The following is a 16,577-nucleotide window of genomic DNA, read 5'->3' as shown; positions in this document are numbered from 1 at the left end:
TTAGGTGCTTATCTGGCCCGATCACTGTACTATCTGAGCGCTTCACAATATTTAATGAATTTATCGTCACAACACCCCTATTAGGCAGGCAGTGCTATTATCCCCATTGTACAGATGGGAAACTGAGGCACACAGCGGCCAAAGTCACAGTGTAGATAAAATGGAAATTTTCCTCCCTCCCAAAAATTGATAACCAAAAAAAAAAAAAAAAAAGACTCCCACTTTTGAGACCTTCTTATACTTTAACTTGATTATAAAAGAGCACGATTATATGGTAAATTGTTAGCTTGGAAAAAGTTCATAATAAAATGTGGATACTGATATTTTAAGCTCAGCAATAACTACGTGTATGCACTAAGGTTTTTCCTGACGGAGCTCATTCTTAACATGCAAAAAAGACCGGCATTAAAAATTGTTTACCGAGTTAACACAATTGTTTACCCAGAGTAACTGCCATTTATCAAGCCCATAAACACAGGTTAAATCTCTCATTGTGTGTTCAGCCATCCCGCTAGGAGAGCTTCAAAGGACGAAGGACTTATGCAGAATGCCACCAATTACCAAACCAGTTACCTGATGGCACGGTAGGCCTGAAGGGGAATTCCCTAAGAGACAAGTGGGGTACAAGATCTCATGCTCCATCAATGCCATGAGACAGCATGAGACACGGATACTTAAAATGGCGATAATACATAGAGGGCTTTATATTTCAAAGCACTTGTTCAAATATTCGCTAATGAACTGAGCAACGGTCACAAGAAGAATTTTTCAAAACAAAAGTATTACTCAACGGTAGTTGCCAAATGCCTTTCTAAGGAGCGATCTAGGAACATTTGCCTGTCTAACAAATACATGTAAGTGCATTTTTCTTCTTTGTGCAAGTGGGGTGAATCTAAAAAGGCAACAGGATTCAAAAGTCTGATGGATCGCAAGAAATCCAGATACCTGGGGTTGTAGAACCTCAGAGTTACGAACTCCAGAGTTACGAACTGATCGGTCAACCCCACCCCGCATTTGGAACCGGAAGCACGCAATCATGCAGCAGTAGAGAAACGCACACACACACAAGCAAATACAGTGCAGTGCTGTGTTAAGTATAAACTATGAACAAAATAAAGGGAAAGTTTAAAAATAAGGATTTGACAAGGGAAGGAAACTGTCTCTGTGCTTGTTTCATTTAAATTCAGATGGTTTAAAAGCAGCATTTTTCTTCTGCACAGTAGAGTTTCAAAGTTGAATTACGTCACTGTTCAGTTGTAAACTTTTGAAAGAACAGAATTATGGACATTTCAGAGTAATGAACTGTGACAAAGTGGGACTGTTCTTAAATGTTTCCTCCGAATATTGTGGAGGTGCCTCAGTTTCCCCTAGGAGTTCTTAAGTCTCTAGGGGGTGGGGTAAGGGTGTATGATCACTGCAGAGCCCTAGAGGGCAGGCGTGTGCAGGGGTCTGGACACAGAGAATGGCCGACACCCTATTTCCTGGCCATTGATGGCCTGGGCCCTTCCCCCCTGCAAGGTGAGAGCTAAAGGGTTGGAGAACAAAGGAATCAGGTGACCTCCTGGCCTGGGAAAGGACAAAGCCCAGAGGAGGGGGGGGCAGGAGAGAGTCAGTTTGGGGGCTGGCTGGAGACATGGAGTGAAGTGCAGACGTGGTTGTCTGGCTCACTGCCCCCAAAATGGACCCAGCTGAGGGATCCGGTTCTCTGCATCTACAAGCTCTGTTTTAGACCATGTTCCTGTCGTCTAATAAACCTGTTTTACTGGCTGGCTGAGAGTCACGTCTGACTGCGAAGTTGGAGTGCAGGACCCTCTGGCTTCCCCAGAACCCTGCCTGAGCGGACTCGCTGTGGGAAGTGCATGGAGGGGGAGAGGATGCTGAATGCTCCAAGGTCAGACCCAGGAAGGTGGAAGCTGTGTGAGCTGTGTGTCCTGCAGACAGGCTGCTCACAGAAAGGAGACTTCCCCAGAGTCCTTCCTGGCTTCATGGGGAGCAGTTCCAGAGCATCGCCCGGGGACCCCGTGACATGAACAACCTCCATTCAAGAGGTGTTCATAACGCCGAGGTTCTCCTATACATCTCTGATGGTTTTACTCATGGATCTCTTTCCTCTTCCAGGACATCTTCTCCACAAGAACAGCCTTTCTATCATTCCAGGTGTCCTACAGTAAATAAGACCTACGCTTGGAATGCAATTTTCAATCACAGAGGTAATGAAAGCCCCAGGTACAGAATTTATTGTTAAGTGCTCACCTTCAAAGGACCGTAGGTTTTTCAGCAACAGAACCAGTATTATTAGAAACAGATTGGTCTTGTTTCAATATATATTCATGTGCAAGAATGGCTCCATCTTTAACAGGGTTTAATTTTTCCATACTGTAAAATCAATTGTTGAACTCTAAAAAATACACTTACAATAAGGTTGAAGATGCACACAGTAAGAGGACATGGGTAGCATTTTTTGAATGCTTGCCTGTAGCGGGGCAGTTACCCCCCTCCTGAAAGAAAAGAAGACTAGGCTGATTGGGGAAGCAGCCACAGCTGGGGCCACGCCCCAATCAGGCCACACCTGGCCCTGTTATAAGGGCCCAGGGAGGGGCTGGGAAGAGTCTCTCTCTCTCTGGAGAGAGATGAACCTAGCTGCCTGGGAGCAAGGTACCTGAAGCGGAGCAGTGCTGGGGAAGGGCAAAGCAGAGTTGAGGAGCTCCAGCCTGGTAAACTCCCAGGCTGGAGGCCTTGGTGAAGGCCTACGAAAGGTACTGGGGCTGCCCGAGAACAGGCAAAGGCAGCAGGTCCTACCCCCCTTGCCAGTGATGAGTGGCCATTACAGACTGCAGTCTGCCCCAGGGAGAGGGGGCTAGATGATGACTGGCAGTAGCCACTGAGGCAAGGTGGGGGTTAGAGAGTTGGGGGTTCCCCTGGGATGGGAGATCTAGAGCGTGGGGTTACTGCTGGGGCAGAACCCTGAGGTAAAGGGGCACCGGGGTCCGGGAGGGACACGGGGCCTGAAGCAGGTGAGGGACCAGCCAGAAGGAGGTGCTCTGAGGCTGGAAAGAGCTAATTCCCAGACGACCAGCAGGAGGCGCCACACCGGTGAGTCTCAACTCTTCTACATTGCCCAATCTTGTTGCCTGAAAACAAGATTTTTTTTTTCCCAGTAAGTATCTGTATCGCCCCCTCCATACTTTTGTTCCATCTTCATTTCCATGTGTCTCATTTTATTGATAAGAGCAGGTAAAAAGTTAGCCACCCACATTATTTATCAAACTGGCTTTCTGAATTTATAATGGAAAATGTACTAGAGAAATGTAATATATATGTACCCAATTTTGCAATCCATTCCTGTTTAAGGCAAATAGGAAACATGTCCACAGCTTTACATATACTAAAAATCAACCTATGAACCTTTATTCTCTCCAGATGTGGGAACAACTGGCAAGTCATTTTAAACTCTTCCTAAAGCTATTATTGCCTAGAGTCGCTCTCCTTTTAAGAAGCACAAATTCAGACCGAGTCCTCAACAACGAACAATAAACACTTTTTTCCCCTTAAAAAAAATGTACAACTTCTATCCGTACCCAACTATAAAATAACTGAAAGAATAACTGTCTTTCTGATTTCCATTCAATATAAAATACCAAGTTCATATTTAAAACGATTCAGGAAAAACACTACTATTTAAAGACGCTTTTAAAAATTATTGTTGCTAAATGACACCCCCACTTGCTCCGGAGAAATGGGTCTCAAAATCATCACATACTGAAACTCAAGAAACAGTCAGACATATGTCAGTATGCTCACAATATGAATCTATGCACCCAACTTTATCCACATTACTAAATTCGAACACAAGCATCACAAACAAGCACCACTAGACAACATGCATATAGTGCATGGACAGTGTCAGCTATAGAAGGAGAAGTTACTTACTGAAGGCTTGATCCTGCAGTGAGCTCTGAATGGCCAGGTCTCACCACTTGACAGAACTCCTTGCAGGATAGGGAACTAACTGATCATCTTTGTGCGTGTTGCCCTCACAGACCCCCCCACTTTGGGAGACAAATGTCTTGCCTCAAGTCCAGGGCCATTTACCAGCAGTGACTGTTGCAGTCATGAGCTACACCTTACAGAATTTCACATGAGACTACAAAGGATCCTTTGGTAGCACAGTCAGGGACACACTTGTGACAACAAGAAAGCAAGTTGTCCTTTAGTGCGTTAGTGATGGGGTCTGCACTTCTTCCCAGGCCAGCTTCTCCAAGGGACCCAAGAGATGGGGCATCAGGCTCAGAAATAGTCCAGAGCCAAAGCCAAGGACTTTGGGTCCATAAGGATGGAGAGGGACAGGGAGGCGTTGGGACTATGGGATACAAAGCCCCTATCACTATGTGAGTAAGATACAGGACAAAGCCCCTCTGTGACACTAAATGCTGATCTGGCACCAACAGCGTACTTGGCTCAGGCCTGTGGGTTTACAGAGAACTGAATGCTTCCGGGTACCAGGAGCCTTGAACCTGTTTTGAGAGGATTCCCCAGTTGGGCTCATGTGCCCTTTATCAGCTCTCTTTAGCTACAGGGTCCTGCTGGGGACACAAAGGACGTCTCAGAGGGGAACTACTCTAGATCTCATTGGCCGGCTCTATCCTCCAGTGCCTTTGCAACATAGGCAGAGCAAGGGCTAGCAACGTATCCAGTGGTGGGCTGGAGCCAGTTCGCGGGAACCGGTTGTTAAATTTAGCAGCCCTTACAACCGGCCAAAAGTGGCACCTTAGGTGCTGACTCCGTGGGTGCTCCGGGGCTCGAGCACCCAAGGGAAAAACAGAATCCGCTGTTCACGCAGGAAGCCTGGGAGGGCTGAGAAGCAGGCGGTGGCTTCCCACTCAGGCCCAGGGAGGCGGAGCAGAGGTGAGCTGGGGCAGGGGGGGCATGAGGAGGGCCACCCGTGCTGCAGCAGATAACCGGGGGGGGGGGGGGGCATAGGGGAACTGCTCCCGCTCACCTCTGCCACCCTCAGCCTGAGTGTGAAACTGCCGCCTGCTTCTCAGCCCTCCCCGGCTTCCCACGCCAACAGCTAATTCGCGGGAAGCCGGGGGGGGGGCCCAGAGAAGCAGGGCGGGGTGGCGCGTTCCGGGGAGGAGGCGGAGTGGAGGTGAGCTGGGGCGGGGAGCTGCCGATGGGGGCTCTGCCTAAAGCGCCACTTTTGAGGTGATCAGTGGGGGGAGCAGCCACTCCCCCTGCTCCCCCCCAGCTATGCTACCCTGCCCCCAGGAGCCAGAGGGACCTGTCGGATGCTTCCCGGGAGCCGCCCCAGGTAAGCACCGCCAGGACTCCCCACCTCGCCCCTGGCAGGTCCCTCTGGCTCTTAGGGGCGGGGTGGGCACCCACTACGGTGGCCCACGAGACCCTCCTGCCCGGTTCTGGGGGCAGTCAGGGGACAGGGATCCGGGGGGGGGTGGCATCAAGGAACACGGGGGGGGGGGGTTGGATGGGGCAGGAGTCCCAGGGGGGCGGGCCACTACCCCCTCGTGGGGTGAGGAGGGAACCGGTTGTTCAGATTTTGGCAGCTCATCACTGGGCGTATCCCTCTCCAACCCAGCAGAGGCAGCTAGACCTCTGGCTCCTCCGCTGAGAGTGGCATTACAGGACTCCCAAAGCTCGAATCTGACTCCCAGCACTCCCCCATACCTGAGACCAGGCTCTGGCAGCCTAATAAACTGCACCAGAGAGACACCTGAAGCTACAAACCACAATTAAACAACACCAATGCTAGCAGACATGAAAAGTACCTTTAAACAAAGGCTAGTGCAGGACAATCCCGAGCCAGGAGGGGTCGGGCAGTGGAAAGGAATTGATGTGTTTGGGAACCACGCACCCTTTATAGGCATGCAGAGCTCATCGCTCCACTGGTCACTGCTAGCAACCAGGTCACAGATTGCAGCCAACGGCAGAAAGCATCTGTGAGGGGAAGTTCTCAAAGAACCACATAATTAGATGACTATTTAAAAAAACCCACAAGTGCTCTCAATGTTATTTGCAAGCAACTTTTCACAAGGGCAAGAGCTCTGATCCTTTTACAGCTAACTCTGCCTTTGGCTATAGCCATAAAGCATTAGAAACAGACTGTGTAGATGCTGTGTGTAGCTGTAGACAGACCCACTACGCATATCACACTAGAAATTCCGTTTGAATATTCTTTGACCTCTAACCGTTCCCTCTCCCCACCAGTCAGCTCTCTTGATTCCTTTTAAATTTGCCAACACACAGCAGGAGTTTACCAGGGAAATTTATCACCAGAGACCACTCAATGAACTAGAAAACTCAATAGGATGGGACACTAAGCATAGAGAGTCTCCACTTTGTAAATTAACACAAATATCAGTGTATCTGTTTAATTCAATGCAATTTCTTTTGACAGCTCTGATGTCAAGTTTAGATTCAAACTCAAATCAAAGAACTGCCTAAAGCTCCTGGGTCTCTCATACTAGCGTGTTTGGGAGAGCTTGGCTTTCCAGGTTTATCAGCGCTCCCCTTTCTTTGGGTGCATTATGTGTAACTTTGAATCTAATAGCGTCTTTCCCTCTCCCCACAACTCCGGGTTGAGCTTTAACTGAATTTGCGTCGTTGGGGCTTAGAAGCACTGGATCATCTCCGCTGACAGCCATGCAGCTGATCAGGAGAAAAATAACCCCTCCCAAAGTGCTCCTTTCACAGGTTTGTTTTCTCGGCCTGCCACGCTCCAAGCCTCCAAGAACACCACCTCGCCTGAGTTGCAAAGTGAAGTGACAGAAATGCCTCACCTGTCTGCAATGGGGGGCATTTAACAAGATGTTAAACACTATTTTCCCTTGGGGTGGACAAGTCCTGGGGTGTTACAAATAGGTTAGTGGGCAGTGGGTTGGAACAATTTTTACAGAGAGGGGCTGAGAGCCACTGAACAAACCTGTAAACCCTGGATAGGACGGCAACCACTTCAAGCCACAGGGTGCGGCAGCCACCCTGGTTCCAGCCCCCTTGCAAGCGGTGACTGTTAACCATGACTAAACTTAACCTAAGAGGGTTTTAAACACAGCTACCTCAAGCTAACCTGTGTTTAAACACCACTTGCCCCATCTACAGGAGCTGCTAAAATGGGCTTAACGTGGTGGGGGCTGGTTAAACCTGGTCTGTCAACAACCCTGCCCCGGTGGAGTCCAGGGGGAGCAAATGCCCAGCCAGGCAGAAGGGCCTGCAGGCTTCAGACCAGAAGCCGGTGAGTCTGTTTCAGCAAAAACAAGGAGGAGTCCTTGTCGCACCTTAGAGACGAACAAACATTTATCTGAGCATAAGCTTTGGCGGGCTAAAACCCAGCTCTGGAGGGAATTTCAGCCCACCCAAGCTTGTGCCCAAACAAGGGTGTGAGTCTCCAAGGCGCCACAAGGGCTCCTCGTTGCTTTGGCCAGCAGGGAGCGACTCCCCGACGTGGGGAAGTGCGAAGGGGCCGGGGAGCTGGGAGAAAGCCGCCCCCCTCCCCGAAGCGCAGCGCGGGCGGCCCGGCCGGGCAGGGGGCGCTCACCGGGCGTCGGCGGCGTCGGCGGCGGGGCGGTCGCAGCGGGCGCCCGGGCCGGGCCGGCAGGCGGTGAGCAGCAGCAGGTCGCGGCCGTTGTGCAGGGCGGCGCGGGTCTGGGCGCCGAGGCCGCTCGGGGAGCGCTGGCCCTCGAAGACCAGCAGGTAGCGGCGGGGCGCGGGGAAGGGGCCGGCCCGGGCGCCGCCCCGCTGCGGGAGCCGGCGGGGGAAGAGCGGCAGCGAGACGTCGAAGCGGGGCCGGAAGCCGGGCGCCCCCGGGCCGGCCTGGGCCAGCAGCGCCTGGCCCGGCTCGAAGCCCAGCGGCCCGTCGCGGTGGAGGCTGAAGAGCAGGTGGTTGCGGCCGCCGTTCCAGTGGGGCGGGCGGGCCGGGGCGTCGGGGCTCCGCGGGCCGCGCTCCAGCGGCAGCACCAAGAGGCAGGCGCGGCCGGGCTCGGGCGTGTAGAAGCGGGAGCCCCGCAGGCTGCGCAGCACCCGGCGCTGGGGCTCCGAGAGGCGGCCCCGGGCCGGGTAGACGTAGACGCGGAAGCCGTGGCGCCGGCAGCGGCTGAAGTCGAAGCAGGTCTCCATGCGGCAGCGCCCGCCCGCCGGCCCCGCGCCGCCCCGCGCCCGCCGCCCGCCGCCCGCCTCCGCCGGCCCCGCCGCCAGGGCGCTGCCCCGGCGCGGCTCCGGCTCCGGCTCCGGCGGGGAGGCGGCTGCCGCCCGCCGGCGCCCCGGCCGCAGGTAGAGACCCGCCAGCAGGCAGGCGGCCAGCCCCGCCAGCAGGTACCGGCCCCTGGCCTGCATGGGGCCGCCGCCGCCGCCGCTCCCGGCCGGGCTGGCTCAGCGACGCGCCCCTGCGGGGAGCCGGGTCCCCTGCGCCGCCCGGCTCATCGCCCCGGAGCGGGGGGGGTCCCGCTGCCCCGGCTCCGCGTCCGGCCCCGCGTCCGTGCCGGAGAGGAGTGAGCCCTGCCCCCGCCTCCCGCGGGGGGTCCCGGGCGCCGGCGGCTCCTCCCTCCTGCCCGCGGCTGGATCCCGGCTGCACGGCGAGCCCACGGGAGTCGGGGCAGGGGGACCCGCCCGCCCCCTTGTCCGGGGGCCAGGCTCAGCCCGGGCACCGGGGGGTCCCCGCCCGCTGCCCGCACCGGTCTGGGGAGGAAGGGGCGTCAGTGGTCCCTCGGTCTGCCGGGGCCGGGAGCGGGATCCCAGAGCCACACAGCCTCTGGGGGTTTCTCTCCCAAGGGAGCCCTAGGCGGGCAGATCCTACCGGAGCCGCATTCACATCCCACAGCCTAGCTCGGGGGCAGGGGAGCCATCCTCCTCCCCCCACTAATCCCCCCTCTGCCCGTCTTCCTCCCCTCCTCCTTCTCTGCCCGTCCTCTTTTTTTCTCCTCCCTCCCCGTCCCCCCGCTGTAAAACAAGGCTGACATTGGAGACTTTGGCTTCTAGAGACAGCCCAGCTTCTTCCGACCATGGGGGGGGGGGGGGGGGGCTCTGTGCAGCATTGATCCTTCTATGGCCAAGAAAGGGGGTGGGAAGATTAAAGGCCGCAGGGGGCAGCTATTTGTAGGGAGAAAGAGGGCTCCCCTCCTTGGATCTGTTGTGGGGTTCACAGCTCACTCCTGTCCTGTGAGGTGTGGATCAGCCCTCCTCGCCCATAAGGAGGGGAAAACGTTCTTCACAGGGAACTTACCCTGCGCAGGTGGGGCAAGTGGGTACAAGGGGGAAGGCTGTGCCCCGCACGTGCACCCCTGTCCCTCAGGAGCCGTGTGGATTAGGATGCTGTGGGCCTGGCTAGTAGTCTGCTGCCGCAGCAGGACGCTGCAGCTGGCCGGGGCACCTGGCAGTAGGTTCTGGCCGAGGCATTTGTCACGCTTTTCACTAGCAGGTGTGAACAGTACAAGTGTGGGGGGTGACAGTCAGCTTGCTCTTTGCTGGCGATTTGACCCAGAGCCGAAGCGTGAGCCTCAGGCTTGCCAGCTCCTGTGGTATTTGGTGTTCTTAAAGCCCCACTTCCTGCAGGCAAATGATTTCCTTAGGATCTCAGCTTTTGTTTTTTGTTTGTTTTAAGTTTTTAGCCTTGTGTTGTTGTAGCGAAAAGCCTGAAAATGCAAACTACTCCGAGGGCGCCGAAACCAGAAGTCAAAGAAAAAGAACCCAACAGCTGTTGTTTCTGGAAAATAATATCATGACTTAGACCAGTTGTGATTTTGGGGGGCCAGATTCTTCAAGGCATCTAAAGATGGTAGGTGTTGATCTCATGCTCTGTACGCTGGTCTCATGACTCTTTGAACCCGTGGGGTTGGCAGTGCTAACGGGCTGAGTGCTCTGTAGGAGAGCTGTACCTGTCTCTCATACATCCTCTGGATCCCCAGCTAGAGGGTGCTTGCCCTCCCCCGGCTACACACGCTTCGCCAGTGGCTCTTATGACATTGCACCTGCATTTCCATTCCCTTCTGTTCAAGTTCTTGTACCATACCCACCCAGTTCCTTGGTTTCTGAGCTTCTCACCCGTGCAGCCCGCCAGCACTCCAGGAGCAAGGACACAGCTGGTCCCTTTAATTTTTTGCTTGTTTAGTCAGCTTGCTGTTTTCAAGCAGGTGGAAAGAGCCAGTCGCTCTAGCTGAGAGAATAACACTCTCTCTTCTTCAGCCCTCACAGAGGAATAATACTTATCGTCCCTTCGACGCTGAAAATATCTCAAAAATCACTCAAAGACTCTACTCTGTAAAAAGAAAGAATGCCAGCTGTCTGGTGGCCAATCACAGGGCTCCTTTCAGCTAATGACTGGCCAGCGTGTGACATCTTCCAGTCATTAAACACCAATGGAGACTCAGTGGAGTGACAATTAATTGCCTCTCGTTATTCCCAGTACTGTTACAATTGTTATGTCTGAAGTAGAATGGTTCTGTCATGTCTTTTGGACAGCTCGGCAGGAGAAGACAAACTGAGCCATGTCAGGAATTCAGGAGAGGGGACCCGTTTGAGTCTGTGGTGGTAAAAATCACACTTGGACAGACACACGTTTTCACCACAGGCAATGTGAGATGAACACAGCTTTGGAGCAGGCCGGTGCTGGAAGGGTGCAGTGCAATGCAATCGGTCCTAAACATCGCCTGGATCGCGTGCCTAGAAGTGCTGGGTTAGTCCCTTTGTTCTGAGAAGGGAAAGCGCGTCCTGCTGTTACTTCACTGCCATGGCATGAGACAAGCCTGGTGGGTTTTGGTGGGTATTAGAAAAACGAATGCTGCTTTATTTAGCTTTTGTTTTTCATCTCCACCAAAATGCTTCTGGGGGAAGAGTGTCTGTGGGTCAAAATGAGCATCCTCAAGCATAAATCCATCTCCCCTGGATCCCTCCTTAAGTCAGAGCTCCTGTTTGTCACTGGGATCCTATGCTGCCGCTGGAACTCTTCTGTCTCCCGTTTCCGTGACAGCAAGCCCACCTCTGCAATGTCACCTCTGTACACCATAGTCTTGTCTCCACCTCTCCTGTAAGGAAGTGCATTTTGAGACGTGAATGTAAGACAAGACTATGAACATGAAAATCCAGAGGCATTTAGGGGAAAAGGTGGCTTTCCAAATGGTTTTACTGTAACAATAATTGCAAAGTTTTCAGCTAAACAAAGAAAATACAGAACATTGAAGCAAGCATTCATTTAACCAATGAAGAGCCAACAGAGTAATTTAATAATGCTATGCCCTTCTCTCACTTCTCATCTAAGGATCTCAAAGGACCTTACCAACTTCCATGAAATAAACCTCCTGATGCCTATGAGATAGGTATTCCTACCCTCATTTTTACAGATGCGGTAGGTAAATTGGGGCACGGGGGTGGGGAAAGTTAACTGATTCACTGACAGTGTCTCACATAACATCTGTGGAAGTTGCAAGACTAGAATCCAGATGTCCTGCCTCAAAGTCAGCTGCCTGTAACCATGGCAAAAATTCACTACTGTGCACTGATGGCTAGGGAGACCCAGTACAAATTGCTGACCCTGCAAGTTCAAATGTGAAGTAAATTCAGGTAGCAATGAGAAGGCATGATATGTGCTCTGATCACTTAACTGGCAACCAATTTGGTATTTATTCTAATAATTCGTAGCAAATTGTCTGAAGTATATTTTGTAAAAGTAATGAACACTTTAGTGATATGAAACCTCACCTCCGCATTCTGCTATTAAGTCTTTTTCTGAGAAACAGGACTGCCTTGGGAAGGGGGATTAGTATTACCCAAGTGGCAAGGTCCTTCTACCCTTTTTTATTTGTTTCTGATTGACAGTCCCTTTTAGCAAAGGCATTTCCTTTCTCAGTGGATCCCCAAAGCAGTATTTTAGTTATTTCAGTGGCAATGCATGGCTGTACAATGTAGATGAACCTTAAAGAAGGTGCATAGTTATATATAATTTCCGTGTTGTTGTTTAGACAATCATCTCACAACTAAAACACACTGTGTAATATTTGACTAAGAACTTGAATTGCCCATGCAAATACTTGACTGTCCTACAACAACATAATAAAAATACTTTTCTCTAGCAGTTTTTCCCCCCAATAAGCTTCGAGAGGCAGGTTGTAGGAAGGCAGCTATAAAGCGAAGAGGAAACTTGAGGGCCTCCTAATAAGAAGTTTGAGTGGAATGGGAGCTAAAGGCTGGGTGGATAAACAGAGGTAAGTGGTTCCTTTTGAAGGAAAAAAGGACATTCTGAAAGTCCTTAGCAAAATCCTTTTAGCAGTTTCCTGTTCCTGATCTAGCAGACACTAACAGCTTCCGACACAGGAAGACACCCCCTCTAAGTAAGAAATAATAACAGAAGAAACCTTGGTCCAGTTTATGAACAAAGACAAAAAGGGCTACATGGGGGCAGAATGGAAACTCGTTTCCATTGCAGAAGGGCTCAGGCAATGGTGTAAATTGCTGAGAGAAATCAAGGGCGCCAGACTGGATGGAGCAGGAAGGGTTAGAAGAGAGACCAGACAGGATAGATATGAAGGGGATGGGAAAACGTGGCTTTAAGGAAGACTAGAAGATGTAGGAAAAATATGGACTTCTAGCAGAGCCATTTGACCTACAACAGGACACGGTGGAAGAGAAAAGCCCTGCGAAGATCAGCAGCCCAACCATGAGCAAGGGGCAAGCACTGATGGGGAGCCACCAGAAAAAGCACGAGAAGGTTAGTGATGCTTCGTGCCATCTGCGTATGAGGAATCTGAGCTGAGATGTCCAATATTAATTCAATAAGCCTCAAGAATCGACACAGGAAAAGTCGGGAGGTAGGTACACTTTTGTTAGGCCCATGTTATGGATGAGTAAACTCATGCACTGATCAGCAACTTTTCCAAGTCAGTGTGCTCTTGGGCAACTCATCATGGTGCTGTACCACGGGGGTTTCTCCAGTTAAAAGACAAGCCTTGCAGATAGGTTACCAAAAGGGAAATTCTGCCTGACAGCCCAACCAGCTCTGAGAATGAGAGCTGGTCCACTCCTTCGCTATGAATAATAATTGTTGTGGATTTTGGCACCTTTGGGTCAAATAATTATTTGGAAATAAAACTTCATTATTTGAGCAGCTGTGCCGAGAACAGCAGAAAGTGCACCGTGGCTACCCCTGCGGTCAGTCGTGGTGCGGAATGTGTTAAACGGGGGTAACCCGGCCCAGCAGCCTGCTGGTGTTGGCGCACTGCATCCGCTCACCACTTAATGCTTTTCTGCAGCCCTTCCTTTCCCTGGAGAGGGTTAGAGTGACGCAGCCTGATGTGAGGGCTCACACACCGCCGCACACCCCGCTCATGCAGCACCGATTAGCTTATTTGATTTTGGAACATGGCCCCATTACCATGGGGGCCCTGCTCCACTTGTGAATGTCCTCTTGTCCGTACACCTCCAGGGGTGAATATGGGGTGGAGGGGGAGCAAATATACCTAATTGTGCAATTCTGTATTATTGGGAGAGGATGCTGTTCTTGACCCAAGCCAGTTATCATTTTATGTCTTAAAATACAAGGACTGATAGCCCTTGTAATATTATTTGCTTCAATAATACCCTGTAGCAGTGAGTTCCACAAGCTAATTGTTTATGTTAACTAATATTTCTATTATCCATTTTCACTTTGTGTTTCACTGTGGAGTGCAGTACCTTCTATTCTAGGGCCCAACTGGCCTTCTGTATAACATTAATTATTTCTCTACAAACAGTTTTAATCATTTTAATGTCTCCTTGGATGTTTTTGATGTAGATCTTCATTTATCTCTTGTAAATACTGCACGTGGGTCTTGGAGGGACTCTTGTAACATTGTTTGCATGACTTGTGGTGATCTATAGATTAGAAACAAGGTTCCTTCAACAGGCATTTCATATTGTGTGTGTGGGGGGGAGATTTCTTACTACTTGGGAATATAGACCGCAAGCAACAACATGAGTAGCAATAGCCACAATACATCAGGTGAGGTATTTCCAGTAGGGATAAGGAGGTTTTAGTACCGTTATACAAGGCATTGGTGAGACCTCACCTAGAATATTGTGCGCAGTTCTGGTCTCCCATGTTTAAGAAGGATGAATTCAAACTGGAACAGGTACAGAGAAGCGCTACTAGGATGATCCGAGGAATGGAAAACCTGTCTTATGAAAGGAGACTCAAGGAGCTTGGCTTGTTTAGCCTAACCAAAAGAAGGCTGAGGGGAGATATGATTGCTCCCTATAAATATATCAGAGGGATAAATACCGGAGAGGAATTATTTAAGCTCAATACCAATGTGGATACAAGAACAAATGGATATAAACTGGCCATCAGGAAGTTTAGACTTGAAATTAGACGAAGGTTTCTAATCATCAGAGGAGTGAAGTTCTGGAACTGCCTTACAAGGGAAGTAGTGGGGGCAAAATACCTATCTGACTTCAAAATTAAGCTCAGTAAGTTTATGGAGGAGATGATATGATGGGATAATGTGATTTTGGCAATTCATTGATCTTTGACTATTAGTGGTAAATAGGCCCAGTGGCCTGGGATGGGATGTTAGATGGGGTGGGATCTGAGTTACTACAGAAAATTCTTTCCTGCGTGTCTGGCTGGTGAGACTTAAACACAAAAAAGAAGCTTACAAGAAGTGGAAGGTTGGACAAATGACCAGGGAAGAGTATAAAAATACTGCTCGGGCACGCAGGAGTGAAATCAGGAAGGCCAAATCACACCTGGAGTTCCAGCTAGCAAGAGAAGTTAAGAGTAACAAGAAGGGTTTTTTCAAGTATGTTAGCAACAAGAAGAAAGTCAAGGAAAGTGTGGGCCCCTTACTGAATGAGGAAGGCAACCTAGTGACAGAGGATGTGGAAAAAGCTAATGTACTCAATGCTTTTTTTGCCTCTGTCTTCACGAACAAGGTCAGCTCCCAGACTACTGCACTGGGCAGCACAGCATGGGGAGGAGGTGACCAGCCCTCTGTGGAGAACGAAGTGGTTCGCGACTATTTAGAAAAGCTGGACGATCACATGTCCATGGAGCCGGATGCGTTGCATCTGAGAGTGCTAAAGGAGTTGGCGGATGTGATTGCAGAGCCATTGGCCATTATCTTTGAAAACTCATGGCAATCGGGGGAAGTCCCGGACGACTGGAAAAAGGCTAATGTAGTGCCCATCTTTAAAAAAGGGATGGAGGAGGATCCTGGGAACTACAGGCCAGTCAGCCTGACCTCAGTCCCTGGAAAAATCATGGAGCAGGTCCTCAAGGAATCAATTCTGAAGCACTTAGAGGAGAGGAAAGTGATCAGGAACAGTCAGCATGGATTCACCAAGGGCAAGTCATGCCTGACTAATCTAATTGCCTTCTATGACGAGATAACTGGCTCTGTAGATGAGGGGAAAGCGGTGGACGTGTTGTTTCTTGACTTTAGCAAAGCTTTTGACACGGTCTCCCACAGTATTCTTGCCAGCAAGTTAAAGAAGTATGGGCTGGATGAATGGACTATAAGGTGGATAGAAAGCTTGCTAGATTGTCGGGCTCAACGGGTAGTGATCAATGGCTCCATGTCTAGTTGGCAGCCGGTATCAAGTGGAGTGCCCCAAGGGTCGGTCCTGGGGCCGGTTTTGTTCAATATCTTCATAAATGATCTGGAAGATGGTGTGGATTGCACCCTCAGCAAGTTTGCAGACAACACTAAACTGGGAGGAGAGATAGATACGCTGGACGTAAGGCATAGGATACAGAGGGACCTAGACAAATTGGAGGATTGGGCCAAAAGAAATCTGATGAGGTTCAACAAGGACAAGTGCAGAGTCCTGCACTTAGGACGGAAGAATCCCATGCACCGCTACAGACTAAGGACCGAATGGCTCGGCAGCAGTTCGGCAGAAAAGGACCTAGGGGTGACAGTGGACGAGAAGCTGGATATGAGTCAGCAGTGTGCCCTTGTTGCCAAGAAGGCCAATGGCATTTTGGGATGTATAAGTAGGGGCATAGCGAGCAGATCGAGGGACGTGATCGTTCCCCTCTATTCGACATTGGTGAGGCCTCATCTGGAGTACTGTGTCCAGTTTTGGGCCCCACACTTCAAGAAGGATGTGGATAAATTGGAGAGAGTCCAGCGAAGGGCAACAAAAATGATTAGGGGTCTAGAACACATGACTTATGAGGAGAGGCTGAGGGAACTGGGATTGTTTAGTCTGCGGAAGAGAAGAATGAGGGGGGATTTGATAGCTGCTTTCAACTACCTGAAAGGTGGATCCATAGAGGATGGCTCTAGACTGTTCTCAGTGGTAGCGGATGACAGAACGAGGAGTAATGGTCTCAAGTTGCAGTGGGGGAGGTTTAGGTTGGATATTTGGAAAAACTTTTTCACTTGGAGGGTGGTGAAACACTGGAATGCGTTACCTAGGGAGGTTGTGGAATCTCCTTAAAAATATCTAAGGTCAGGCTTGACAAAGCCCTGGCTGGGATGATTTAGTTGGGCTTGGTCCTGCTTTGAGCAGGGGGTTGGACTAGATGACCTCCTGAGGTCCCTTCCAACCCTGATATTCTGTGATTCTATGACATGCTCAGGGTTTAGCTGATG

General features: G+C 50.7%; 1 protein-coding gene across 1 annotated transcript in view; it reads right to left on the bottom strand.

The window, feature by feature from the left end:
• Window positions 1–8,346, bottom strand: part of LOC140908271 (exostosin-1-like) — a 173,474-nt gene extending 165,128 nt beyond the window's left edge. The window contains exon 1 of the mRNA XM_073335225.1: window positions 7,553–8,346. Coding sequence (XP_073191326.1) covers window positions 7,553–8,346 — 794 coding nt within the window. The remainder of the gene's footprint in view (window positions 1–7,552) is intronic.
• Between the last annotated feature and the right edge of the window lie 8,231 nt (window positions 8,347–16,577).

Source organism: Lepidochelys kempii, chromosome 3 (genome assembly GCF_965140265.1).
Source record: "Lepidochelys kempii isolate rLepKem1 chromosome 3, rLepKem1.hap2, whole genome shotgun sequence".
NCBI lineage: Eukaryota > Metazoa > Chordata > Testudines > Cheloniidae > Lepidochelys > Lepidochelys kempii.
This window is presented reverse-complemented; position numbering and strand designations above follow the sequence as displayed.